General features: G+C 43.3%; 3 protein-coding genes across 5 annotated transcripts in view; 1 reads left to right on the top strand and 2 right to left on the bottom strand.

Moving 5' to 3' along the window:
• The window catches only part of SPATA1 (spermatogenesis associated 1), a 28,845-nt gene extending 22,199 nt beyond the window's left edge, over positions 1-6,646 (bottom strand). Inside the window, exons 1-3 of one of the 3 annotated variants that reach the window (XM_081195768.1) lie at positions 6,193-6,646; positions 4,504-4,639; positions 2,518-2,748 (exon numbers count right to left, since the gene is read on the bottom strand). In XM_081195768.1, the coding sequence (XP_081051894.1) occupies positions 2,518-2,553 (36 nt within the window). In that variant the 5' untranslated portion in view covers positions 2,554-2,748; positions 4,504-4,639; positions 6,193-6,646. Of the gene's footprint in view, positions 1-2,517; positions 2,749-3,955; positions 4,483-4,503; positions 4,640-6,192 lie in introns of those variants that run through there. The other 2 variants (XM_081195769.1, XM_081195767.1) reach the window with 2 other exon arrangements.
• A 2,046-nt stretch (positions 6,647-8,692) lies between these two features.
• On the top strand, positions 8,693-12,957 carry GNG5 (G protein subunit gamma 5). Its single transcript, XM_081195778.1, has 2 exons — positions 8,693-9,381; positions 11,619-12,957. The coding sequence occupies exons 1-2, from the start codon at positions 9,301-9,303 to the stop codon at positions 11,742-11,744; spliced, it is 207 nt and encodes a 68-aa protein (XP_081051904.1). The 5' UTR covers positions 8,693-9,300; the 3' UTR covers positions 11,745-12,957.
• A 561-nt stretch (positions 12,958-13,518) lies between these two features.
• On the bottom strand, positions 13,519-21,444 carry RPF1 (ribosome production factor 1 homolog). The gene is made up of 9 exons (XM_081195770.1): positions 21,163-21,444; positions 20,496-20,552; positions 18,480-18,560; positions 17,660-17,755; positions 16,829-16,982; positions 16,400-16,482; positions 16,143-16,324; positions 15,935-16,061; positions 13,519-14,307 (listed from the first exon to the last, which is right to left on the bottom strand). Exons 1-9 carry the CDS (start codon positions 21,370-21,372, stop codon positions 14,266-14,268), a joined length of 1,032 nt encoding a protein of 343 aa, XP_081051896.1. The 5' UTR covers positions 21,373-21,444; the 3' UTR covers positions 13,519-14,265.
• Positions 21,445-25,747: the final 4,303 nt, after the last annotated feature.

The raw sequence follows: 25,747 nt of genomic DNA, 5'->3' as shown, positions 1-25,747 counted from the left end.
TCTTATACACACAAGTCCTGTAACAGGAGGGAACTATTAATGGTGTTTGTTTGTTTGTTTGTTTGTTTGTTTGTTTGTTTGTTTGTTTGTTTAGTCAAACACTATGTCTACCGGGATGACAGAAACTCTGACATGGTAACAAGACACAATGAAACTGAATAACTACTGTTAAAGGTCTGCTTGGCACTTAATGCTAATCTAAGGTTGTTGGGGCAGTGGAATGCGCTGTTGGAATGTTTAAACTACATGCTTCCACATGTATGCTGTACGCTTCCACACTGCTCAGGGAATGGGGGCAAGCTTAACATATTGTGGTGATCAAAAGTGGCTTTAGGTAGGATGAAGCTGTCCTAGTTTTGCTCTTGAACTTAGACAAGAGCTTCCCCTTCCCCAATATCTAGCACTGTTATCCATGTTTGACTGACTACTAAGTAAAGGTAAAGGTAAAGGGACCCCTGACCATTAGGTCCAGTCGCGGACGTCTCTGGGGTTGCGGCGCTCATCTCGCTTTATTGGCTGAGGGAGCTGGCGTACAGCTTCCGGGTCATGTGGCCAGCATGACTAAGCTGTTTCTGGCGAACCAGAGCAGCACATAGAAACGCCGTTTACCTTCCTGCTGGAGCGGTACCTATTTATCTACTTGCACTTTGTGCTTTCGAACTGCTAGGTTGGCAGGAGCAGGGACCGAGCAACGGGAGCTCACCCCATCGTGGGGATTCGAACTGCCAACCTTCTGATCGGCAAGCCCTAGGCTCTGTGGTTTAGAGGACCACAGTGCCACCTGCATCCCTTGACTGATAAATAACAGCACTCAAAAAAGAAAAGTAATGTCACCTCAGAACCAGTGTTGGAAACTCTCATTGTTCTAGGCACATTTTGCGACAGGGAATTTCATTAGAGTGAGCAGTTTCTGAGCTCTGGGCGCAGCCTAAGATTTCAGATTAAAACTGTGGAGTGGAAGGAAGACCGTTTTCTGCCTCCCCACTTCAAGCTACTCTTCAAAGACTGGAGAAGAGATCCTCTTAAGAATATTAAGGGGGGGTGAGCAGGGGAAGGACTAGACCATGTGAAAAATGAACATAATATTTAGCCACAGTTCATTTATTTTCAGCTTTGTATTCTTGTTATAAAAAAGTGTGCCGAGAGACATTCAGTTGTTGCACTCATAACCTAGGTTTAAGGTGCTGTTTAGCTCCCAGCTTTCATATCTCAGTTTCTCACACTGCTCGGAACATAAAAGAACTGTGGCAGGTCATTGGGTAAAAATGGCAGCACAGCCATTTAAATTTATGGAAGCTGAATGGAGAGCTGCACCTGATATAATCTAAAAGTGCCATGGGATAATTACATTACCAGTTTAAAATACTGTTTGAGCATTCTGGAATATATGGGTTGTGGAGACATTTTTATAAAAGGAGTTAAGGCAATATATATTGAACAATCAAGTAAATACTGACTGAGAATTGTAAAATAACTAAAGGAACCAGACAAGGCTGCCCACTGTCACATTTATTGTTTATAACAGTTTTAGAAGCTTTGGTGCAAATAAAAAGATGCAATCAAGAAATTAAAGGAATAAGGATGGCGCAGAGACAATATTAAAAGGCAATAAATTAAAAGCTTTTGCAGATGCTCAAAAGATGACATGGCGGGGGAGGGGGGGTGTTGACGAAAACCCTACATCTCCATTCATGCGATCCTTTCAAAATGTGTCGTTTCTTTTCTAGGTTAAACTGATTAGGCCAGAACCGGCTTTCGATCTGGTCAGTCTAGATTTTATTTTCACAACTAGGTGGATTTGCGGGGAGGTTGGTTTTAATTAGAAATTAGGAAAGCAGCGTAATTAGCGAAACAGGGCTTTGTTACCCCTGCTCCTCCCTCCATTAGATCTGTACAGTTAAGCTATTAGCGACATGATAGCAAGGAGGTGCTCCCTTCGCTGTATTAAGGTAGCCTAACACTCCTTTGCTTTGAACTTCTTATTTAAAAAAAGGATCAACTGTTGCTAATAGCATTTCAGGTCTATTAGTCACAGAACATGAACACTGAGCACTCATGTGCGTAACTAGCAGCTGTCGCAACCTTCTAAACTGAAGCACCACGTAGGGTAATATGACCCTGAGCTTAAAGATAAAAAGTGTAACAGACAAGAGAGAATGCTGAAGAGACTTCAGTTACCACCGGCGTTGTTCCTGATGGAGATGAACTCCCACTGGCAACAAAGGAAAATCTTTACTAAATCACACCCAATGCCTATATGTATTTAATCCCCATAAAGCAAATTTAAAACATTATTTGGGTAATGTTTAAAACCAGCCTACGTACTTGTAAACACCTTTCACAGGCGGTGAGATTTGATCGCACAAAAAATGAAGATAATAAAGGGCTTTGTTTATAGGAAAAAGCATTTTATATACGTTGCTGTTACTTCATCAATCTACAGCAGAAGGTGTTGCAAGATTATGTACATTTAAGATCGGATAATATACATGCTTTCTAAGATCCATTATTTCTCACCTCTGATGTGGCAGGTCTGATATGGCTGGATGGCATAGTTCCTGTTTAGCCTCGTTCACAGCGAATTCCGGATCATTTTTTTTAAAAATCGCACAAACATAATTTAACAGAGGATATTGGTCTCTCGGAGTTAACATTCCACTCATTTCATATGTATTTCCATGTCAAAAACATGGCTGCGTTTAAAAATGAGACTACTTAGGAGGACAGAAGACTTTGTTTCTAGCTAATCTGAAAACAAAATGAAAGGATTCAAACGTTGGCTAACATCACACTTTGATGTGAACACTCCTTCTATACAAGTAAATATCACCTTAGTAACCCAGTGAATTGCTCAACCAGGGCCATGTAACTGAGATTTATTTCAGTAATCAAAGGTCTGCTCTACGCACATTGCTTACATGGCAATAATTGCCATGTAGAATAAAAACAATAACATGAATGCCATCGGTTGGACAATGCAGTTTATGCTGGCCAGATAATCCTAACTGTAACTCTACACTCAGAAATATGAAGAATTAGTACCTGAATCTGCTTGCTCTTTTCCTCACTCATAACAACAACACAATTATCCTATACTTGGCAGTAAAAAAAAAAATGGAACTTAGGTTTAAAAACATGCATAACTAGAAGGAATGAACAACACTCACACATAAACAGAGCTTGGGAAACACAGTATGCACCACTGATATTGGCTTAGGTGTTTTGTAGATCATATTGTCAAGATGTGTAGTTTTATGATCTTTGGGGAACTAGGGCTGAGCCTGAGGATCATACAAATGACGAGAATACAAATGACGAGCACTTGAAGCCGGTTGATCTGTGATATTCAGACCCCTTTTGGGAGTTGAAGGATTATGCATGTCAAACAGAGCATGAGGTTCATATGAAACACATTGTCGTGGTGCTCAGTGCATGTCCTGCAGGCAGTCCAGTTGATAAAAGCCTGCCTCGCAAGGGTCAACCCCTATATATTAATTATTATATTATTATTCAATTTATTACCCGCCCTTCACCAGCAAGTCCAAGGGCATCTTATAACAATTTAAAATTCCATATTAAAAACAATTAAAGCAAATGAGTGTTACGGGAATAGGATGGGTTCTGAAAACATTTGTGTTAGGGTAAAGGTTAGGGTAAAGATGTGAGTCTTCAGCATACACCAGAAACTATGTAATGAAGGTGTCCGATGCAACTCTGCCAGAGAATATCATTGCCCAGGCTACCATCTCCAGAACCTCTGAGGGTGATGGAACTACCAACTACTACTCTGGTCAATCTTAACACCCAAGAGGCTCTGTAGGGAAGTAGAAAGTTTGTAGGGAATACTTGGCAACTAAGTTGTCTAGGGCTTTAAACACTAGTGCGAGCGCCTTTGAATCAGGCCTGGAAACAAACCAAAAACAGGGGTTACATGAGGTCTAAAAGGAACCACAACCTGTCATCTGGCAGCTGCTTTTTGGACCAGTTGAAGTTTCTGAGTTGTCTTTATTAAGTTTGGTTTCCCGATCCTATCTTGTGAGAGTGAGTCTGTATTTCATTAAAGATATACAAATCTTCCTGTCACCTTTGCTACCTCAGTTAGATCACAAAACGTGCGAGTTGTGGTTAGGTCATAAAGCAGATATTTTATGATGTCTTCCTCCTGGTTGCTGCCCTGCTGCCCTTGTGGGCATCTTCCCTCAAAAGACAAACAAGTAAACAGATTGGGAAATTTCCACTGTTGCAATTGTACGCCTAGCAACATTCACTAATTTCTGAACCGGGCATTTTTATCATCCTGCCACACCCGTCCCTCCCTCTCTACGCATTTACTCAGCATACTACATCAAAGGATATTATCTAATGACATGAAGTTCTGTTGAGAAAAATCATGCCAATACTTTACAGATGTGGGCCATTTGCCATCGGTTGTGTTTTCCTGGACATGCTCCTGTGCGTTTTAACAGCCTTCTCACTTGAAAATATAGAAGACTATCGTTTTACCTGGCAGGGGTAAATGATTGGGATTGCTTGATCCCTGTGTTGATTCAGAAATCAATGATTCAGTCTTGATTAAGCCTGTTGTTGCTTTTCGTTTTTGTTTTAAGGGCGGAGGGCAAACCTACAAAAGACAGAAACCCTGTATGTAAGGAAAATGCAAGATGAAGAATGCACACTGAGCTGGAGAACAAACCCACTGAAATAAGTGGAATTTACTTCCAAATAAGCACGCAGAGATAAACAAACAAAACCAAAATGAAATTAACTGTGATTTTATTTTTTTTTTAAAAAAAGCCTGCCCGGGCAATCATCTCACATGCATTTGTTACTTTTCTCCTGGTGTAGCCATAAAATGAGTTCAGAAGTTAAACCCTTGAAGAATAACAAAAACAAAGGAGAGAGCTCACTAGGCTAGAAAAGGGTGGTTGGGTGTGTTTTACTTCATATATATATATAAATACAAATAAAATTGCAGGCCGTTTCACTTGCTAGGGCAGAGTCCTGTTTGCTCTAATGGACCAACTTCCTCTGGTTGGTCGGTGCACAAATAGGGCAAAATTCTCATTTCTGCTGTGTCCCCATCGCCCCCTTACTGGCAGCAAGGGGGAGAAAGGGCAGCTAGGCATGAAGGGCTACAGAGGAGAGAGGCCTGCGCATGGCATCAGCCTTCTCTGTAGGGACTAAACTCTGCCCCCAAACTTATATATGGGGCTGGGCGGGAGTGTTTCGAAGCGGTACCGCTCCCTCGGTTTCCCCAGGGCGAAACAGAGAACGTCCAGCCAAAAGGCCTAGACCATGGGTAGGCAAACTAAGGCCAGATCCAGCCCAATTGCCTTCTAAATCCGGCCCGTGGACGGTCTGGGAATCAGCGTGTTTTGACATGAGTAGAATGTGTGCTTTTATTTAAAATGCATCTCTGGGTTATTTGTGGGACCTGCCTGGTGTTTTTACATGAGTAGAATGTGTGCTTTTATTTAAAATGCATTCTGGGTTACAGTGGTGCCTTGCAAGACGGAAATAATCCGTTCCGCGATTCTCTTCGTCTAGTGGTTTTTTCGTCTTGCGAAGCAACCCTATTAGCGGCTTAGCGGCTTAGCGCTATTAGCGGTTTACCGGCTATTAAAGGCTTAGCGGCTTAGCGACTAAAATGCTATTAGCGGCTTAGAAAAGGGGGGGGGAGCGAAAAAAATCGCAAGACGTTTTCATCTTGCGAAGCAAGCCCATAGGGAAATTCGTCTTGTGAAGCGCATTGAAAAACGGAAAACCCTTTCGTCTAGCGGTTTTTTCGTCTTGTGAGGCATTCGTCTTGCGGGGCACCACTGTATTTGTGGGGCATAGGAATTTGTTCATGTCGTCCCCCCCAGAAAAGAAATAGTCCGGCCCCCCACAAGGTCTGAGGAACAGTGGACTGGCCCCCTGCTGAAAAGGTTTGCTGACCACTGGCCTAGATGGCTGGGCGCATTGGCAAAGAGAGGCAGAGTGGAGGAAATCCTTGGTGGTGCAGGGCTTGATGCCAATTTAAGGGAAACAAGCTGAATTCCCTTCCAGCCTCTCCGTTTGCAGCAGCAGCACCAGGCGGAGGCTTCAATCTGGGCTCAGGCCGGCAGCTCGGCCTGAACACAGTGGAGCGGGGAAGGGTAGGCGTGAGCCTAGAGAGGAGAGTTGGTTCTCCTTACCCGCTCCCTTACTCACAGGAAGGCCAGTTGGCGAAGCAGGACCCAGTGGCTTCTGCAGGAGGATCCTGAGCAACCTATAGGCTGGAGCCTGCTGGCTGCAGAGAACTTGGCAGTTGCTGAAGGCCTTGCCGACTGACATAACACAGACTGCAGTACTGGTTGCAGGAGGGCCCTCCGAGGCATTGGGAGACCTACTAAACCTGGGGGGTGAGCTAGCCGACCTGACCGGAAGAGTCCGCGACCAGAAGGTGGAGGAGTACCAAGAAGAATGGATGAAATTTAAACAATATTTAGTTAAATATGCTAACTTAAATAGAATTATTTGCGAGTACCATATAGGCCTAGGATCTAAATATGTGATGTTGTTGAACATCATGGATAAAAGTCAATATGAAAAGAAAGAAAGATGTTAATAGGACTATTTAAATTTTATGTGAAATTAGTTTTGGAAAACTGCTACAATGATTTATATGGAAACTCAGCCAGGGGGATTCGAGGAAGTCACTTAACAATGTTAACAAAAGTGGAATTCTTATAGTTAAGATAAATGTTTTTGTTTGTTTTTGATGTTCTTGTTTTGTTTGTTGTAAATTTGGAAAACCAATCATTTTTTTTGAAAAATAATAATTAATACCGTATTTTTCGCCCCATAGGACGCACTTTTTCCCCTCCAAAAATGAAGGGAAAATGTGTGTGCGTCCTATGGGGCGAATGCAGGCTTTCGCTGAAGCCAGGAGAGCGAGAGGCATCGGTGCGCACCGACCCCTCTCGCTCTCCAGGCTTCAGGAAGCTATCCGCAAGCCTTGCAAGCCCGGTGGGAGTTCCCACGGGCTCACAAGGCTTGCGGGCAGCAGCCTGCAGCCCCCGCGAGTGTCCGCAAGCCTTGCGCGCCCGGCAGGAGGTCCCGCCCGGTGCGCGAGGCTTGGGGCGGCAGCCTGTCGCCCGAAGCACAGGGAGCCCTCTGGAGGGTGCCCCGTGCTTCGGGCAGGTGAACGCAAGGCTTGGGGCGGCAGCCAGGGCGGAGGGAGGGAAAATAATTTTTAAAATTCATTTTCCCCCCAAAAAACGAGGTGCGTCCTATGGGCCGGTGCGCCCTATAGGACGAAAAATACGGTAAACCTGGGGGGTGAGAACAGGGAGATAGCATTACTGCCAGCCCTTTTTTTTGGGGGGGGGGAGTCTCCTTTGTGGGAAAATCCCCCCAGGGGGATTTAGGCAGTTAGCAGTGGCTGGGGTTAGAATATTGCCCTTGCTGTTGTGAGGCCTGGGCTTGAGCAGTCGTATAGGGAACGGTGAAGGGAGTTTCTTCTGGATCTTGGTACTCATTTGTTGTGGTCTTGTTATTTTTTCGGTAGGTAGTGCGCTATAGTGGTTAGTGCACTAAGCCCAAGGAGCTGAGAGAGATCAGGTTAAAAAATCCCCCTTTAACTGCAAGCTCATGCCAAGTCTCATTTAGCGGTTGGCTCCCAGGGCTTGTGTTTTGCAACTGTGCTTCTCTTTCCTATGGGCTGGGGCAAGGGAGAATATTTTTATAGTTACACATTCTTTCCCAACCTGCATTTTCTTAGCATGGCTCCAGGTGAAGGCAGGGGAGGCCCTAAGGGTAAAGGAACAGTGCTACCTGCACCCCAGAGGAAGCGTGAGCAGCCAAACTCTTTCCCCTCACCTGAGGTGGAAAAGCCAGATTTTTTGGGGGGTGGGGGCTATATTGACACGCCTTGAGGCATTGGAGGGGCAGAAATCAGCCCCTGCCTCAGCTGCGGCTTCCAATTCAGCAACTGCAGTGGGAAGTGCCTGGCAGCTGGCAGCAGCAAAAGAAGAAAAAGCCTAACCAGGGTGCTGTTGATTTAACTTTAGCACGTTTGGATGCCTTGGGGGGGGGGCAGGTGTCAGTTCTGCTCCACTAGCTGTGGACGTCTCACAGGAAGCAAGTGTGCCTGCTGACACAGCAACAGGTGAGGCATTTTCTTCCCATCAATGGAATTGGTCAGGGTGGCATCCACAATCGCCATGGGCTTGTCAGGGTTGGAGTTCTGCCCAATGGCCATTCTCCCTTTTAGTGGTGGCTAATAATAACAATGTGGGTTTGAGCCCCACATTGGGCAAAAGATTCCTTCATTCCAGGTTGGGCTCGATGACCCTTGCTGTCCCTTCCAACTCAACAATTCTATGATAACATAACATATTGTAGAAGTTTATACATTTTAAATTGTGCTAATGTTTAAATGTGTTTGTTAAATTATTGCCTCCCCACCCAGCTTTGTTTTTATCTGTAAGCCGCCTTGAGTCCCTGTCAGGGAGAAAGGCAGGGTATTAATACATGGATGATGATGATAATAATAATAATAATAATAATAATAATAATAATAATAATAATAATAGGAACTGCATGTAACTAATCAAGTGCCCAGAAGCAAATCCAAGCATTACCCCTAATCCTTAAAAAATTACCCTGCAGATGTAGATAACCTACCCATCCTTATTTATTCCCACTACATATTGCAAGTGGGAGGAGGCTGATTACGAACCTTCCACGGCTAAAACTGCGACACGGCTATCCCACCTGTACTCAGAACTATTCCCAGGTAAGAGTGACAAACGGCCATCCAATCTTTGCTTAAAAAACTCCAAGGAAGGACTCTCTCATGGGAGTGGAGCATTTCTTACTGTCAGTCTTCCTAACGTTTACTATGCAAAGTGTGGGTGTCACCTACGTAGAACAGTAGAGTTGGAAGGGATTCCTCAGGGTCGTGTAGCCAAAACCCTTTGCAAAGCACCGCGCTTCTTAAGTGTTTGTAAACCTCACCCCGCCACCACACGAGGTTGGGAAGAACCTTAAAATCTCGTTTCTTCCCTTTTAAAACCCTTCCCTTCATTTCCCTCTGGGCAGCTCCCTCTTCCGCCCCTTGGGGCGGTGGGGTGGGGTGAGATCCGGGAGGCAGTCTTTTTCATTCTTCCAAAAAGGAGCCCGGCAGCGAGCGCTGCGCGCGAGTCTGCAAGCCGCCGCGAGTCTGCGGGCGGGAGAGTTTGCCGAGCGCCGGAAACTTAGTTGGGAAAGTTGCGAAGGCGCCTCTTCGGCTCGGCTTGCCCCATAAAACGAGCGGGATCCTCGAGCGAGGGGACCATGTCCGGCTCCTCCAACGTGGCGGCCATGAAGAAGGTCGTGCAGCAGCTGCGCCTCGAGGCCAGCGTGAGCCGCGTGAAGGTGAGAGCCGGGGGGAAGCCGCGGGTGGAGAGGGTGCCATTACCACTGCCGCCATTATTGCGCCTCGGGGGAGCGCCTACTCATGGCTGCTCCCCGGGGCGTTAATCTGAGCCCCGGGAGCTATTACTCCCGCTCACACAACTGCTTCATGTATTTCGTTTGCACTTCCCTTCGCTAGGCATAGGAAAGGTTGGTGCGCAGCGCCTTAGCAATGGCAGAGCGCGCGTAAAAACCCTGTGCGTAAAATCCAGCGCACTCACCAAAAGCGGGGCGCAGGAGACACCCCAACCCGACCTTCCCAGGTTAAAACTGGCTTGATTGCTCTCTAGCTTGGCCCGTTAGGCGCTTGCTCCCGGAAAAGCGGCTGGTCTCCGCCGCCCAGTCCCCACCCATACTTGGATCTCGTTATTCCCCCCTTTTTCCCTGGGATCTGTTGTCTTTCTCTTAGAAAGTTGGAGGAGGAGGGGTTGACTTGGGAGCGCTTCTGAAATCATGAAGCGGGTGCTTTGTCATCTCGGCTTTCTCTCCCTTGGAAGCCTTTTTGTTCCTCGGAGGGAGGGAAGGAAGGAAGGGGAGGCGCAACGAGCTATCTGGTGAGCTGAGCCTGAGTCCGCCCAAGCCGCAAAATGGGGAAGTGTGCGAGGCCCCGGGCAGGCGGAGGAAGAAAGATCGCGGCGGGGCGGGGGAATCCCCGGCTTTAAAAACAAGCACTTTTGAGCCTTTGGCCTCGGGCGTTCCGAGCAATCCTGGCCGACTTAAGAATGGCGACGTTTGGTCGCTTTCCCCCCTCAAGCGCTCAAAGCACTTCGCGTCGGGAAACGGAGTTAACATTGCATACAGAACCCACGAGTAAGAACTTTGGTGAGTGCTTGCTTCTTGAAGTGAGGACCTGGCAACTTTATGTTCAGCGTCGGTTCGTTCGCTGACTGATAAGTTAACTGTTAATACACTTGTTGCGTTTTCGCCTTCAGTTCCAGCAAGGGCAATTTGTTGTGCAAGCAAGGAACTCACAAATATTACTCCTCTGGTGCCACCATGTCTCCTTCGGGAAACGTGGCTCTTTCAGAGCAAGAGACTCAGCCCCCAGGATATCCATATCTAGACAGCTTCTAGTTGTCTTGTTCTTGTGAGAATACCTTACAGTTCTGCAGTGGAGCAGGGGCAACCTGTGGCCTTCCAGATCTTGTTGGACTTTCAGCTCCCACCACGGTTGCCAATTGGTTGTACTGGCTGGGACTGATGAGAGGTGGAGGGCAGCATGTGGGGAGCCACAGATCTCTCCCCCCCCCCCAAGTTAGAGGTTTAGTGCCAGATTCATTCTGTAACATCTCCCATTAATAAGAGTTCAGATGGCTGGTCTTAAAGGCAGTGGTGCTAAGTAGGACTGATGTGTGGCCTCATGGAGGGCTGATGCAGATCACCGCATCCTTCCTGGTTTTAAAAAGTAGTATAGTCAACTGAGTGTGTACACAAATACAGGTGCTCACTTTATTAATTTTGCTTTAACAAATGTACAGTAAGGTAAAGGGACCCCTGACCATTAGGTCCAGTCATGACCAACTTGAGTTGCGGTGCTCATCTCGCTTTACTGGCCGAGGGAGCCGGCGTACAGCTTCCGGGTCATGTGGCCAGCATGACTAAGCCGCTTCTGGTGAGCCAGAGCAGCGCATGGAAACACTGTTTACCTTCCCGCCGGAGCGGTACCTATTTATCTATTTGCATTTTGATGTGCTTTTGAACTGCTAGGTTGGCAGGAGCAGGGACCGAGCAACGGGCGCTCACCCCGCCGTGGGGATCTGAACCGCCAACCTTCTGATCGGCAAGTCCTAGGCAGTGTGGTTTAACCCATAGTGCCACCCGCGTCCCTAAATGTACAGTATTTGTATACCAAATTATGCTTACTCCCAAGATTGCATGGTGGGGGCTCTGATTTGATGTTCTTTGTTAGCTTTTGCTCTAAAGCATGTAGAGTGGGTGAAGAAATACTGTGTACTTGATGACTCAAATAATACACGCAGCTGTCAGAACATTAGTCCATGAGGTCTAGGATCAAAAATTAAGAAGCTGTGCAGCTTCTTGGGAGATCTGCCAGTGAAGGAAAACAATTAGGCTTGGTCCAGATAGAGCACCAGTCCATCTGGTACCCGTGGTGTGTGTGTGTGGAATCCATTTTGATTTCTGATTAGCATATTAACATTCTATTAAGTATATTACTGAATTGTGTGGATTTGTTCTAGGTTTCACAAGCTGCAGCTGACTTGAAGCAGTTTTGCCTGCAGAATGCACACCATGACCCCCTACTAACAGGAGTTTCTTCAAGTACAAATCCATTTAGGCCGCAGAAAGTGTGTTCATTTCTCTAACTTGTGTGACCTACGTGGACTCTTAGTGGTAAGTTTTTAAGTGAATTATATGGCTTTGGTGTCTTTATAAAAGGGATGGGGAGTCTGTAGCCCTCTAGATGCTGTTGGACTTCAGCTCCCATCATCTCCAGCTAGCATGTCCCAAGGGTAAGGGATGCTGGAAGTTCCATTCCTTATGCTACTTAGAGCTAAACTAACACTTACCACTTGAGTTGAATGCTAGTTATGCTTTCTAGAAAGTAAGTCCCACTGTGTTCTATAGGACTTTCTCCTAGGCAAGTGTATAGTAGTGCAGCTTAAATTTCACCAGCTTCTAGGCTAAGAACTTGTTGTGAATCATAAATGAGAACTGATTGTGCATATCTACTAACATACTGTAATTTTAAAATAATTAAATTTTGTGGAGATACAGGGCTGTTTACCGTTTCACATTAAAAACTTCTTACTGACTTTTGATAGAACTAATGTTAAATCTCTTGGCTGCCTGTGGGCTGGGGCAGTCATCCTTTCCTAACCTTCTGCTGCAGTCCAGCGCCTGTTGACCTCAGCCAACGTGATGGGAAATGTAGGCCAAAACAGCTGGAAGGCACCAGGTTGGTGAAGCTGATCTATGTAGGATATATGAATGAGCAGATAATCCAATGTGCCATATGATCTTTGGGGGAAAACCTGCTGTATGTTCTCTCAGCCACAGATACACAGATGAGGGCTAGCTAGCCTTCAGCCTTCCTAGAGCACCCATCTCCTTGCAACTCCTAAGTAAAATAAGCCTGACTAGCAAACTTCCTTTGTAACTTAAAAAACATTTAGTGGCCATATGGGAGGAAAGCTGCTTTTTTGTTTGTTTGTTTTGCATCTTAGCAATTTTGTTTAGCTCTATGTATTTGGAATTGCAGACAGAAGAGCTCAGTTGAAGGAGTTAGTAGTTTTCAGAATTCACACATATCAGCAAATAGTTTTCCTGCAATGAGTTTTTCTTCTGTGTTTTTCAGATCTAATCTGTTGTGGGCCTGGTGAATATGGAAGTGAAAGAGTGACCTGGAACCTGTACAGAAACTTCATGTTAAATGTGCCAACTTAGAACTAGTAATACTGCTACTGTTGTCAAACTTCTTACAATCTACCTCTCTAAACTTGTATGCTAGTTGCAATAACTTCTGTTATCATGATGGAATCAATTTTATATTCAAGCAATAAAGAGTTGATTTAATAACTTTGCTGGTATAATGCTTTACACATAAAACGCAGGGCACTGTCAAAACATAGCTTTCTAAAATGGCACAAGCAAGACACCATCAAACTGCTTGCAGCAGCAGCCTGCCACTTCTTGTTCTTATTATAATGGCTAGAGCAGGGGTAGTCAACCTGTTGCCCCGCAGATGTTGGGCTCCCAACTTCCCATCACAGCCCCTGCTGGTACAGTTAATTTGTCAGGTTAATGTGAGTTGTACTCAATATTTAGAGGGGACTGCATCGAGTACCTTGGGGTTAAAGGATTCTACAACTAAGGGCAGCTACCAGTTTGGCATTATTCTAAGATGGAAGCTGCTTAGGGTTATTACCTCCGTTTTAAAGTTTATGTTGACCAAACAGTTTAAACTCACCAGTTTCTGGCAGTTAAGACATAACAAGCCACAGCTAGTTGAAAATAACAAATTCCTCTCTCCTTGTGGCTATGCATAGGTGGTAGGCCATACATTTAACAACCATTAAACCAGGACTTAAATGAGCTGTTTTGAGTATAAACAATAATAATTGCAAGGTAATACTCAGATTTAACATTAGCAAGGTTTTTTTATTGTATTTTTATTTAAATCAATATATGAAGAGTGGTATTTAATGAAACCTGTTTTATATGCCTTTAGCCCTTACTGAAGTTTTTCTGTGTGAAGGAGGGAGAAATTTGGGGTACACTGCCTTCCATGAAGCCAGAATGCAGTGCTAGTCGCTGTCTCCTGTCTCTTGTATTTTCAGAGTTAAATAGAGACATGGATTCCCCCCCTTTAAGTCTTACAGATTTATGCAATACTTGACTTGTATTTCCATACCTTAATCAGCACTGAATATGTGACCATACAAGATACAAGACAACCCTTGCAAATTATTAAAAAGGGTATTTGACAATCTTTACTTTTGATAGCTGATCTTGATAAACGACTGAATGAGCATGTGTGCTGTTCTCCGAGTATCAGGATTCTACTCCTAAAACAGCCTACTTTAGAAACAAAACGCCCTCTGCAAAGAACAGGATTAAGAGTTCATCTCTTAAATACAAGTGAACGGCAGATTATTCATTTTCTTGCTATTGTAACATGAAATCTTCCACTTCAAAGTAGCAGTGATGTGAGGGAATGTACTCAAGGCACTGAAGAAGATGGGTAGTTCGTAAAGTCTGGTGAAAATAGTCATTTGGGGGGTTTTCCGTGTAGACCAAGAATAGACTTGAGGCAACTCCTTAGCAACCCCTGTGTTCCTGAAAACTCAGCAGAAAATGAAACAGCAGTTTTGCATTTTCAGTCTGTTATAGGTGGAATTTTCTTCGACTTGTGTCCATTTCACGGCGCTAAAAGATAAAGCAGGCATGAGTAAGAGACAGATTATTAAATATTAAACTATTTTAATAGGGTTTGTTTTTTGTTTTATGTTAGGAATGCTGAATACCAGGCATAGTTTCACAAGGGGTTTAGGTAGGGGATTAGGTAGCCACATAAGCACTTCAAAGGTTAAGTCAGCCTCACTTTATGTCATCAAATAATTTGGCTTGTGCTTCCTGTCTGGGCTAGCTCAAGACTTTCACTGCCTGAGGCAGATGGCAAGAAGATGCCACTTGGGCTGGCAGCTAAATCTTACTTTGACACCGGTAGGCAAAAAAAGGACTTGTTTTGGCACATGCCCAAATGAGTCCCTGCTCCCGGTTTGGCGCTGGAAAGTGGCAGGGACAATCCCTACAATTGTACTGGGCTTCTGTGACCACCTAATAGGAAGTGCAACTGCAGGAACTGCCTGCTTGCCCCTTCAGCTCTAAACATGGAACTGCAGAAAGAAAGCTGGGGTTGTCCCCAACCACAGTAACAGAAAAGGCACAGGACTAGGGACCAACAGCCTGAACCTGTGCATGCTTGCCGTGTTCAATGGACCTTACTCCCAGGTAAATTGTTTTTGCTTGGCAAATTGCCCTGGTTGCTTTGTTATAGACAAGCCCATTACTACATTAAAATAGATGTACCTAGGAACAAGCATAATTGAAAATAGGATTGCCTCAAATGGACAAGGTGCTGGCAAGTATAGTGAATGATAGCGATAAGGCCCTCACAAGCAAACTTCTGGCTTGGTTATGAAAGCCAGCCCAAGTCTGTAGATGCTTGACTTTAGGAACTGCACAAAGGAAGATGGAATTCTCTCAACAGCTGATCCAATGCCTTAAAAAAACAACCACCTTGAAACTACCCAAAAATATGGTTTTGCCATGGAACAAAGAGTACACATGAACTAAACGTTTGGCTCTTTGCATTCTGGCTGCTGTCCAAGCTAAATATATAAAACTCTGTGTATCTGAAGAAGTGTGCATGCACACGAAAGCTTATACCAAGAACTAACTTAGTTGGTCTTTAAGGTGCTACAGGAAGGAATTTTTTTATATAAAACTCTGTCACTCCATATTCAGGAAAACCAATATGGTAATGGCAATTTCAAGTATTTTTAAATATTTTGTAGAAGAAAGATGTTGCATACCCAATTAAGTGCACTGCTATTTGCACCCTGTAAATGTTGTCTAGCCCAGTGTTTTTCAACCACTGTTCCGCGGCACACTAGTGTGCCGCGAGATGTTGCCTGGTGTGCTGTGGGAAAAATTGAAAAATTCGAAAGATTTTTTTAAAAAGTCAAATTTTCACCCACTAGGCGGGCGCAGGACTGTGTCCACCCTATTTTCCATCCATCCTGGGTGGGGATCAGATCGGATGGGATTGGATGAGAGCGGACAGGCGGTCCGCTCTCATCCGATTCCCCATAGAGAGCAGCGGGGCTCTGACATCTCCCTCTCCGCACACAGTGGTGGTGTGCCTCGTGATTTTTTTCATGGAACAAGTGTGCCTTTGCCCCAAAAAGGTTGAAAAACACTGGTCTAGCCTCTTGACATTTCTTACATAAACAGAATCCTTCATTGCTAAGAGATTGTTCAAATATAATACCTTGTGAATCCATTCATATTCGCCAAATTTAGAATCAAACGTTCCCTTTTGAAGAGATCTTAATTTCACGGTAAAACGTGGGCCCAGTTCTTGAATTGCCACCCTTTTCTCATTTTTGAAGATGTACCTTTAAAAGATAATAGGAAACATTAGCAAAAATGTCAAGCACAGTGAGTTCTCATACCTTGCAACAGAAGTTTCCACTCACCTATGGAATCTGAAAAATATATAGTCACGCTGATTGTGAAATGTAGCTACTTGTCTACCAACGAACTGGGGATCGTGAGGGAATAAAGAAGCAAACATCCGCCCAATGGAATGGCCCAATCGTGTTGTAAAGTTGTTCAGGATTATTTCAGGCTGATGTTCTGAGGGAGCTTTTCCTTTTCGCTAGAACAAATAGAGTATTACACTGAGCACACAGTCACACAAGTTGGAAGACTCTGCTTGTGAAAATAAACTCACCTTTATTTCTTTACGCAGACGAACACTACTCATCCTAAAATGAGCAGTTGGACCTTCAGGCAAGTGACTTAACACAAGCCCATCTATTCCAACAGAGTTAAGACAAACACAATTAAACAATTTTCACATAAAAGCACTCGGTGCAAAGGCAGCTTCTGTAGAAACTTTAAATAGCGACAGACTATCCAGCGCAAGAGTAATAATTATTGCACTTACCGTTCTATACTTTATGCAAAACTGCAGTTTCATACACATTACATATCATACACTAAAACAGTACCACTAAAATGCTGTTTTTGCTTATAATCTAATTGTGCTATCAATATTTATTGTCTATCTTGCCCTCCCCCCCAAGAGCCAAGGACAGCAATTGTCAACAGTAACTTTAATAACTACTGTATAAAAGACAGTCTCATATGTGAAGGATACTTGGTACTTTACGATCTTCATTAATAACAATCAGATCTGTGAAGTCCCTCGAGATACACTGTGGAATAATTCTTTTTAGAGCCAGTCCTCTTCGATAGTAAACATGTGAATTAGGAATACAAGTTGATAACTGTTCACAGAATCTCACAGTTCTCTGCAAAAAAAAATAAAAAAAAATAAAAAATATACAAAAGACTTGGTTAGGTGAGATAATTCTGGCGATAATATAGCAGATAACCAATTAATTCTGATATCTTGCCTAAATATATATATATATATGTATCAAGTTATTCTTCCATTATAGCCACCAAATATTTTAAGAGTTTTTCTTCAAGCATGTGATTTTTGTGAATGGGTCATTGCACTTCAATTTTTAAGGTTATATAAAAATTTGTATAATTAACCATTAAAAATCATGCTTGTCCTGAATCAGTTCTTAAATTTATGCACTGTAACCACATTAAGTTCCAGCATGCACTCTCTACAAAATATGAAGGAAGGCTCCTGGAGCCAACTGGGGAATTCTGATGTGCCAGAAGAATGCCACTCTATTTTCTGTGCGTGTCTGACCAAAAATTTGAGCTGAATGTGGCTAGAGTGAATAAATTCAAGAAAATGGTGATCGGATGCTGTAGAGTATTGTGTGTCATTCTTTTTTAAAAAGAAGAAACTGGCAGTTGATCATACACATTATAATTTATAAATGGATAAGAAATCTAGACCAAATAAACAATCCCGCAATATTATGCCTCCTGACCTTATGTATAAGCTAGGTGTAACAAGCTTTTACCATCTTTTTAAAATTTTTATTTAAAAGTATTTTCTTTTTACCCCACGGGGCCTGTCAGATGTCGTGATAAGAATCTTTGGAACCGTCTGCCTGTTGAAATAGGGTGCAAATTCATCTGTAGCTTCATCCAAAGTAACCTGGAAATATAAAATGATAAATATTGCATGAAATCATACAAGAGTATTTTTGTTGTTGATGATGATGCTAAAAATCAAAACCTTCAATTTGGGAGAGTTAACAGCCAGTAATCACTTCATACCAGAACCATACATATACTTGTAGACGTTTGGATAACAATCTTTAAATATTAAGCAACACATATGAGGCCCTTTAAAATAAGACTGTAACATAAGGATCAGAGGCACTTCTTTTTATCTACCATCAGGCAGATACTTCAGGTATATTTTTCAAGACAGGACCATAAAAGGCTGCCTTAAGCCAGGTCAGACTGTGTGTGCCCATCTAAACCAGTATTATCTTATCTAACTTGCAGCAGCTCTCCAATCTTTCACACCTTCTGCTATCTGATCACTTTAGATTTCAGGGATTGAACCTGGGACCTTCTGAAAAAATCTTAGGGAAACTTGCTTTATTTTGCAAAATAAAAACCCAGTGTTTAATATTTTATTGAGAAATAGGCTCTACCAGCTTGAAAATTTAACATTTGATCAGTAACCTAAGGCTATTAATGACCTATTAGAAAACAGAAAAAAAGGAATTAAATACTTTTATCCACATCAGTCTACTTTGGTTATTTATTAAATGTAATCATGCAAAAACTATTCAGAATATACAAAAGGGAAATGTTATTTGACACTGGAACATTTTAAGGGAAACTATAGTTTTCTCAAATAGTGCTACCTCTTCATCGTTTGGATCAACTGTGGTTTCATCATATACACGCTGGTTTTCAATTGTCTTTGGTACCGGCTTTGGTGGTGCCTGTAAGAAATAAAAATTATATAAAATAATAAATATTCATGTCATCTCTTTTTCCAACAACTGCTCCAGTAGTTTTTAAAAATAAAAATATTATTATTTATTGAATTTATATACTGCCCTATACCTGGAGGTCTCAGGGCAGTTCACAGAACAAAATCAAAATATAATTCCAAAAAATACATAATCAAAATAAAAACAACCCAATAACTCCCCCAACCCCCAAATTTTAAAAGGACATAGGATGTCAATAAAATCAACCAAAGGCCTGGTTAAAAAGGAACTTCCTGCGTGGCGCCTAAAGGTGTATAATGAAGCTCCATGGGAAGAGCATTCCACAGACTGTGTTAAGTGTGTTGATTAAGTCTGGTGGTAGAAAGAAAGTTACTAGGACCGCCTCTAGCCAAAATGTACTTACACCAAAAAGTAACTGTCTTCTAAAACTGTACCGCAAAGTAGCTAAATTTCTATTAGCTACTCAAAACAATGTGCTCCCATCAAGTGTAATCAATTTTAATAATTTCTGAATCTTTAAAGGTTCGAAACAGAATTATAACTATAGAAATTATCAAAATTCTGCAGTTACTAAAATGTATTACATTTGCATGCAAGCAAGCAGCGGTTGTACTCCAAAACTGTTTTTCTTACAACAGAATAAAATTCGCTAATACTTCTGTAATACATGAAAAGGCTACCAAAATGGCAACACCACTTTGTATTTGGTTATCACATTGCATCTTTTCAAAGTCCTGAAGTTGCAGATCAGCATTCAAACCCAGTCAGTGCCTTTCACTTTCAGTTGCCAAGGGTCTACCAGGGTTGAAGGCTCTCATGCTTTGGGTCTTCGACCCACACCCACATTTTCCCATTCAGTTTTTATCTAGCAGGAGACAACTGCTGTCAACCATTTTCAATTCCCTACAACACCCAGGAGCAACACTATGCCAGGGCTTTGTGGTCAAATTGTGGGTGCTTACAGTCACATATTGCAAATAATGGAACGGCTGCTAACCCTTCACCATTCATAAACATACCAAGGAGCTCCCAATTAGCAACTCTTCATTGGAGGTTCCCTCAAGCCTGGAAGATGTTCTTATTTGCAATAATATCCATGTAAGGCAGAATAGTATTATCACCTCTCTGTTACGGATGGTGTGATTCCATGTGAAAACATTGTGTTTGTGTGTTTGTTATGGGGCGTAAAGTTTGGGTAATAGAGTAGAGGGCAGTTTGATGCTGAAATCAGTTATCTAGAGCAGTACTGGGCTCTCCACTTTTAAGCTGAGACTGGGCAGCCATCTGTTGGGGATGCTCTAGTTCTAATTTCCTGCACTGAGTAGGAGGTTGGACTAAATAGGCTATGAAGGCCCCTCCAGGTCTAGTATTTTATTGAGTCCCCACAGTCACATAACCTATTGCACCCAATGGCGAGAATGTTTTCTAAGACCACTTGCTACAACAAATGTACACATATCAGGAATTCACTGTACAAGAGAAAATAAACTCTACAAAGTCAGTTTCAAGTCAATGAACATTTACTTTTATTAATAAAAAGTACATATTAAGACAGGACGCAGGTGGCGCTGTGGTCTAAACCACAGAGCCTAGGGCTTGCAGATCAGAAGGTCAGCGGTTTGAATCCCTGTGATTGGGTGAGCTCCCATTGCTCGGTCCCAGCTCCTGCCCACTTAGCAGTTTGAAAGCACGCCAAAAGTGCAAGTAGATAAATAGGTACCGTTCTGGCAGGAAGGTAAACGGTGTTTCTGTGCTCTGCTCTGGTTCGCCAGAAGCAGCTTAGTCATGCTGGCCACATGACCCGGAAGCTGTACGCCGGCTCCCTCGGCCAATAAAGCGAGATGAGCGCCGCAACCCCAGAGTCATCCACGAATGGCCCTTTACATATTAGGACACATTAAATTCCTACTTCTTCCCCTTTACCTTGTCTCCAAGTGCTTCTCGCTCCTTTTTTCTCTTTTTCTTAATGGCTAATTTCTCCTGGACCATACAGGGAGGAAAGAAAGAAAACAAAACGTTTTGATAAACTTGGCCACTAAGAATGAACGAACACGCACATCCTTCTCACGAACGATAGCAAAGCTAGTATATACAGAAATTCAGGTACTGATCACATAGATGAGATAAAAACTCAATACACTGCTCTCAACAATAAGTTTTAAAGGCAGAAGAACTTGCCACATTTCTTCCCTACCTCTCTTCCAAGATGTGCACAGTAGTGTTATCCCATTTTCTTCCCCCCAGTCACCTTGTGGCTCAATCTGAGAGAACTGACTTGCCCAGCCCATCGATTTGAGTTTTTGCCTCTGAGTGGGCACTTAAAATCGGGTCAGACCAGCCGAAATCAAACGAAAAAACGTACAATATTTCCCGATCTCTCTCACGACGAAGCATATCCCTGCCCGTCTCCGTATTTTGTTAATACTTCACCGGCCCCCCCCCCCAAGTGTGCGCCTTTAAACGCCCCAACAGCTTCCAACCATCCCTCTTCCTCCTCATTTCAGGCTCCCCAAGTTCCGGACAGCTGCGACGTATCATCTGCCAGCGGCCACTCTTCCCAACCTCCCTCCCTCCCTCTCACAACTCGCACCTTCCTTTGCTGCTGCTTCCAGCGCAGAAACATGAAATGGCGCCGCTGCTTGTTCTTGATTTCCGAGACGCTGAAAGACGGCGGGAACAGGACCTGGCCCTGCTCGGGGGCGCTGCCTTGTCCCCCCTCAGGGCCAAGCCCTTCGCTCGTTCTCTCAGCATCGTGCTGCTCCTTCTGCCGCTTCTTCCCTTTCCCCGGGATGCCGGCCATGCTGTCTCCCGCAGCCACTGACCTTTCACCCCGCTCTTCCACTTCCTCTTCCGGGCTCACCCCGCGACAGGCTCGCGTGAGTGCGCGTGCGCGAGCGGGCAACCGCCGCATCTATTTTCGAACTTTTAATGTACTTGAGGCACGGCGTTCTATGCGCGCGACTCCCGCCCCCTCGGGACGCCCTCATCTCTGCTATAACAGGAGGGCGAGGCGGGGGCGAATTCTGCGCCTGCGCATTACGCGAAGGCTGAGGCAAAGTTGTTTTTTCGTGAGGGAGCGTGACTAAAATGGGAGATTATCAGGAGGACTGTGTGTGCTTTACCTCAACGTTCGTTACATTTAAAACTTTCAGGGCTGTGGGGAAGTAAGAGGAGGGTCGAGGTCACTAAGCGCATGCTCAGAGCCGTCAAGCCTCGCCCGTCAGCCGACGAGTTAGGCGTGGAAGACACTTTGCGCATGCGCGAAATGACGCCGAGGGGAATCCTTAGAGATAGAAAAGAACTAGAATGTATCTTGATGTATGGTTTATTTTCACATTTATGCAACCTGAGCTTACAATGGGAGGGCCTCACACCATGAACACCCCAAGAAGGTCTTGCTTCTTTCATAGGCACAGCCTTAGATTCCAGCAGAAATCATGGATGTTTTAAGTTGAAATTTCTGCATTCTGCGTTCAACTAGATGACCCTTGGTGTCCCTTCCAACTCAACAATTCTATGATTCTATGTCCATCAGAGGCTTCAGCCCTCTGCTCACATACACAACTCACTCTGATTTTTGTCCTTCTAGCTACCAACCAGTTGAGGGAGCCCTTTGGCACGGAGCCACTACCTTTTGTTCCCTTAAGGACCCAAGCTTATGCTGTTACCAAGAAGCTGGTCTGGTTTTCCCAATAATTCAGGCTTCCACAACCTCAGCCCTCCAGATGTTTTTGGCCTACAACTACCATGATCCGTAGCTAGCAGGACCAGTAGTCAGGGATGATGGTAATTGTAGTCTCTAAACATATGGAGGGCCGAAGTTGAGGAAGCCTTCAATAATTGAAATCCTTGCTGGATCTGGGAGTTAGAAGAGACTCAGGCAAACAACCTATCCCCCCCCCCTCCAAAACACCCTCACAACGTTTAAAATATGTTGTTAGATTAAAGTGGCAATTACTGTGAAATTCCATTATTCCTGTTGGGACAAAATCCTAGCATGGGGACATTTTACCCAACAATTGATGATAATATATTTAGAAGCGGGCATCAACTCTAATGTGTCTGCACAGTTCCACACATTCAAGTCTCATTAAAATCAACGAAGACCACAGTTTTCTACCCATTCATCCTCGAGTCCGCCAGGGATCCGTCAAGTTGCTATCTGGCCCACCCCACCTCATGAAACTTGCAACAATGTGCACTTAAGAAATAAATAAAAAATACACTCCTAGGGTGCCATACAATACACATTATTTAACAATTCAGTAATTAATTAGTATTGTTACCTGATACAAGTACCCCTCAACAAACTTCAAGCAATTTTGGGTTAGTGATGAGACACAGGCTGAACAGAGATCAACACCAGAATATGTGCTCTGAACTTTACAGAAGACAGCCATTTATTTGAAAGTGCTATCGATTTGAAGAGCTGTCCAGCCCAAGTCCAATTTAATAATAATAATAATAATAATAATAATAATAATAATAATAATAATAATAATAATTTTTATTTATATCCCGCCCTCCCCAGCCGAAGCCGGGGACAATGACAAGGAATCATAAGAAAGAAGAGCAGGGGGCTTGATGTTTTCCATAAACAGAACCAGAATAGCGGATTGAGCCAGTTATGTGGTCACATACTTCCCCAATGAAGTGAGCTGTGTTGTGTTTCTGTTTAAATGACAGTAATGGGTTTCTGAATTTGCCTCTACACATATAAATTAGCACATGCTAACGTGTCCTTTTTTTGGGGGGGGGGAAGCATTTCCTCTTTTTTGGCAGTGTTTAGACAGAACACTGGACTGTAGGACTAAAAGTGTTCCTTACTACACTTTTGCATTGGCTCTTGAGACTGGAAGTAAAGGAGTGTTTAGAGCTAAATCTACACTGCCAGAACTCAGCCTGCATTTACCAGTAATTATAGACACGCTTAGTTCAGTGGATACGCAAAGCATGGAGACACATCCCCCCACCCAAATCTATAAAAGCAGGGGAACAATTGGTCTGTCTAGGGTCCCAGCAGACTACAAGGACACTTGAGTTACCTTACCTTTAATTAAAAGTTACTGGGCTGTCTGGAAAAGTGTACTTACAGAGAATAGACAGAAGAGTCAGTAATTTCAGGCAACAAATGATCAGTGTCCTTTCCTGTGATCTGCTGCTGCAGTTGAATTTACTGCTTGTTTTACTGGAAGTATCTTCATAAAAGAGGAAATGTATAATATTTTCATTTTCAGCTATTTTCCTTTTATACTTATGTAGTTGTAAAGTTCTTTCCTCACAGTAGTTTTGCATTTTGGTGGATTACAAAAGTTGATGAACTTGAAAAACCTGAGCATAGATTCGGGCAAGTAGGAGCGCAAGACCTGTTTTTTATTTGCCATACAGCACCGTCACACTGCCTGAATTTTAAAAGTGCTACTGGTGCTACTTAGCACCAGGGCAGATGTCTACGTATTATGTAGTTTATGAAGCTTATCATCCCCCAGACATGATAGGCTCTAAATTCGTGCTAAGTATTTAATTAAAAATATTAAATGGTCAATTCCTTGAGGTGTCTACATTTCCTTCTGTGTATGTAAAGCAGCTCTCTCACACATACTAATATTTATAAGAATTACACATAAAACTTGCGTGATTTAAAGCAACAGATTTCAAAATTCAAAATTCCAGATTGCAAAATTCAAAATTGATAAAAATGTAAGTGGTATATACATAAGTTGTCTGAATAAATAAAAACAAATGCTAAAGAATGAATTAACTACCACAGGAGGTACCTTTCCCTCCTGAGCTCCTCAACACACACACACCCCTTTTGTAATGGGCACACAACCTTTCCTGGGCCTCACAACCTGCTTGCTACATCATGTGTAGCAAAACAGCCCATCACCAATCCGTACTACATGGAATGAGGAGAAGCGGCACATTATTTTTTTGCTGCAGGCAGGAGAACGTGGCCCCGATGACTAAACAACAGCAAAATCCTCTGACTAAATTTGCACCAGTCCAGCAGCATACGCCTTGCCTGCCCCTTATCCTCCTGTGGCAGCACTGGTCATTTTGCCCAAGGCTTGCTCAAATCTGGAGCTAGCAGTGAGGGATCACTTGCACATCCTCCAACATTTCCCCGGTGAAAATAGGGGCGTCCTAAGGAAAAGCAGGACATTCTGATATCGAATCGGAAACTAGGACGGCTTCTGTAAATCCAGGACTGCCCCTGGAAAATAGGGAAACTTGGAGGGTCTGCTCTTGCTACATCACATTCACACACATGTAATCACATCATTGTTCTCCTTGTTCCTATTCTTTGAACCTGCATTACCTGAAATATTGGCTTATAATACTTATACACTATGACAGATTGATTGTCTTTATTCCCCAGGTGAACTGCTACTGTTTTCCCTAGGCTTATTTCCAAGAAAATCTAGGGAATACAAACACACGTACACACACACACACACACACACACACACACACACACACACAACTTCCTGGAGCCAAGGAGTGACAAGTGAAATGCATTGTAAACACAGAACACAGGAAAATTAGACTCATTGACCTGAAAAGAATGTGATACAATCATGAATGAAGTTGTGATTTAAATAACACTTTAATAAAAAGGCATAACTACTGAATTAAATCATAACTCAAACTGTGGGAAGCATAGAGTATTTCTTAATAGAGACAGGATGTCTCCTTCAGGATGTTGTACTGGAAGACACCAAAACCTGCATTCCTGTACCCGTGAAAATCTACGAAAGCAAATATCTATATATATATATATATGCACCAAGCATGCAAATAGCAAATAGCTACTTATACTAAAAAGCTTTCCAGCTTTACAGATGCAGTGCCCCAAATCTGCATCTGGTTGTTTACTAAGCAAAAGTTACATTCAAAAAGTGCCGTGCGTAGATTTTGACTGCGATCCTATATGACGGAGATTTCAGTGGGATTCCCGAGTAAATGCAGAAAGGGTCTGGCAGCATGAAGCTTCTAGCACATTTAGAAGTGACTTTAGAGCACAAGCACATTTTTGAAGAGAAAATAATACAATGGGAATTTTTTTTTAAAGTCTACTATACTCACAAAAATAGCATTCTTGCACACACACACCAAGTGTCCCTGGTGACGGGCCAGAAATGAGACTTTGGGGTCATAGTGGATGGGTAAAT

The sequence above is a fragment of the Podarcis bocagei genome (assembly GCF_964188305.1).
Source record: "Podarcis bocagei genome assembly, chromosome: 5".
NCBI classification, from domain to species: Eukaryota; Metazoa; Chordata; class Lepidosauria; order Squamata; family Lacertidae; genus Podarcis; species Podarcis bocagei.
The sequence above is the reverse complement of the archived record's forward strand: the minus strand, read 5'-3'. Positions and strand labels throughout refer to the sequence as shown.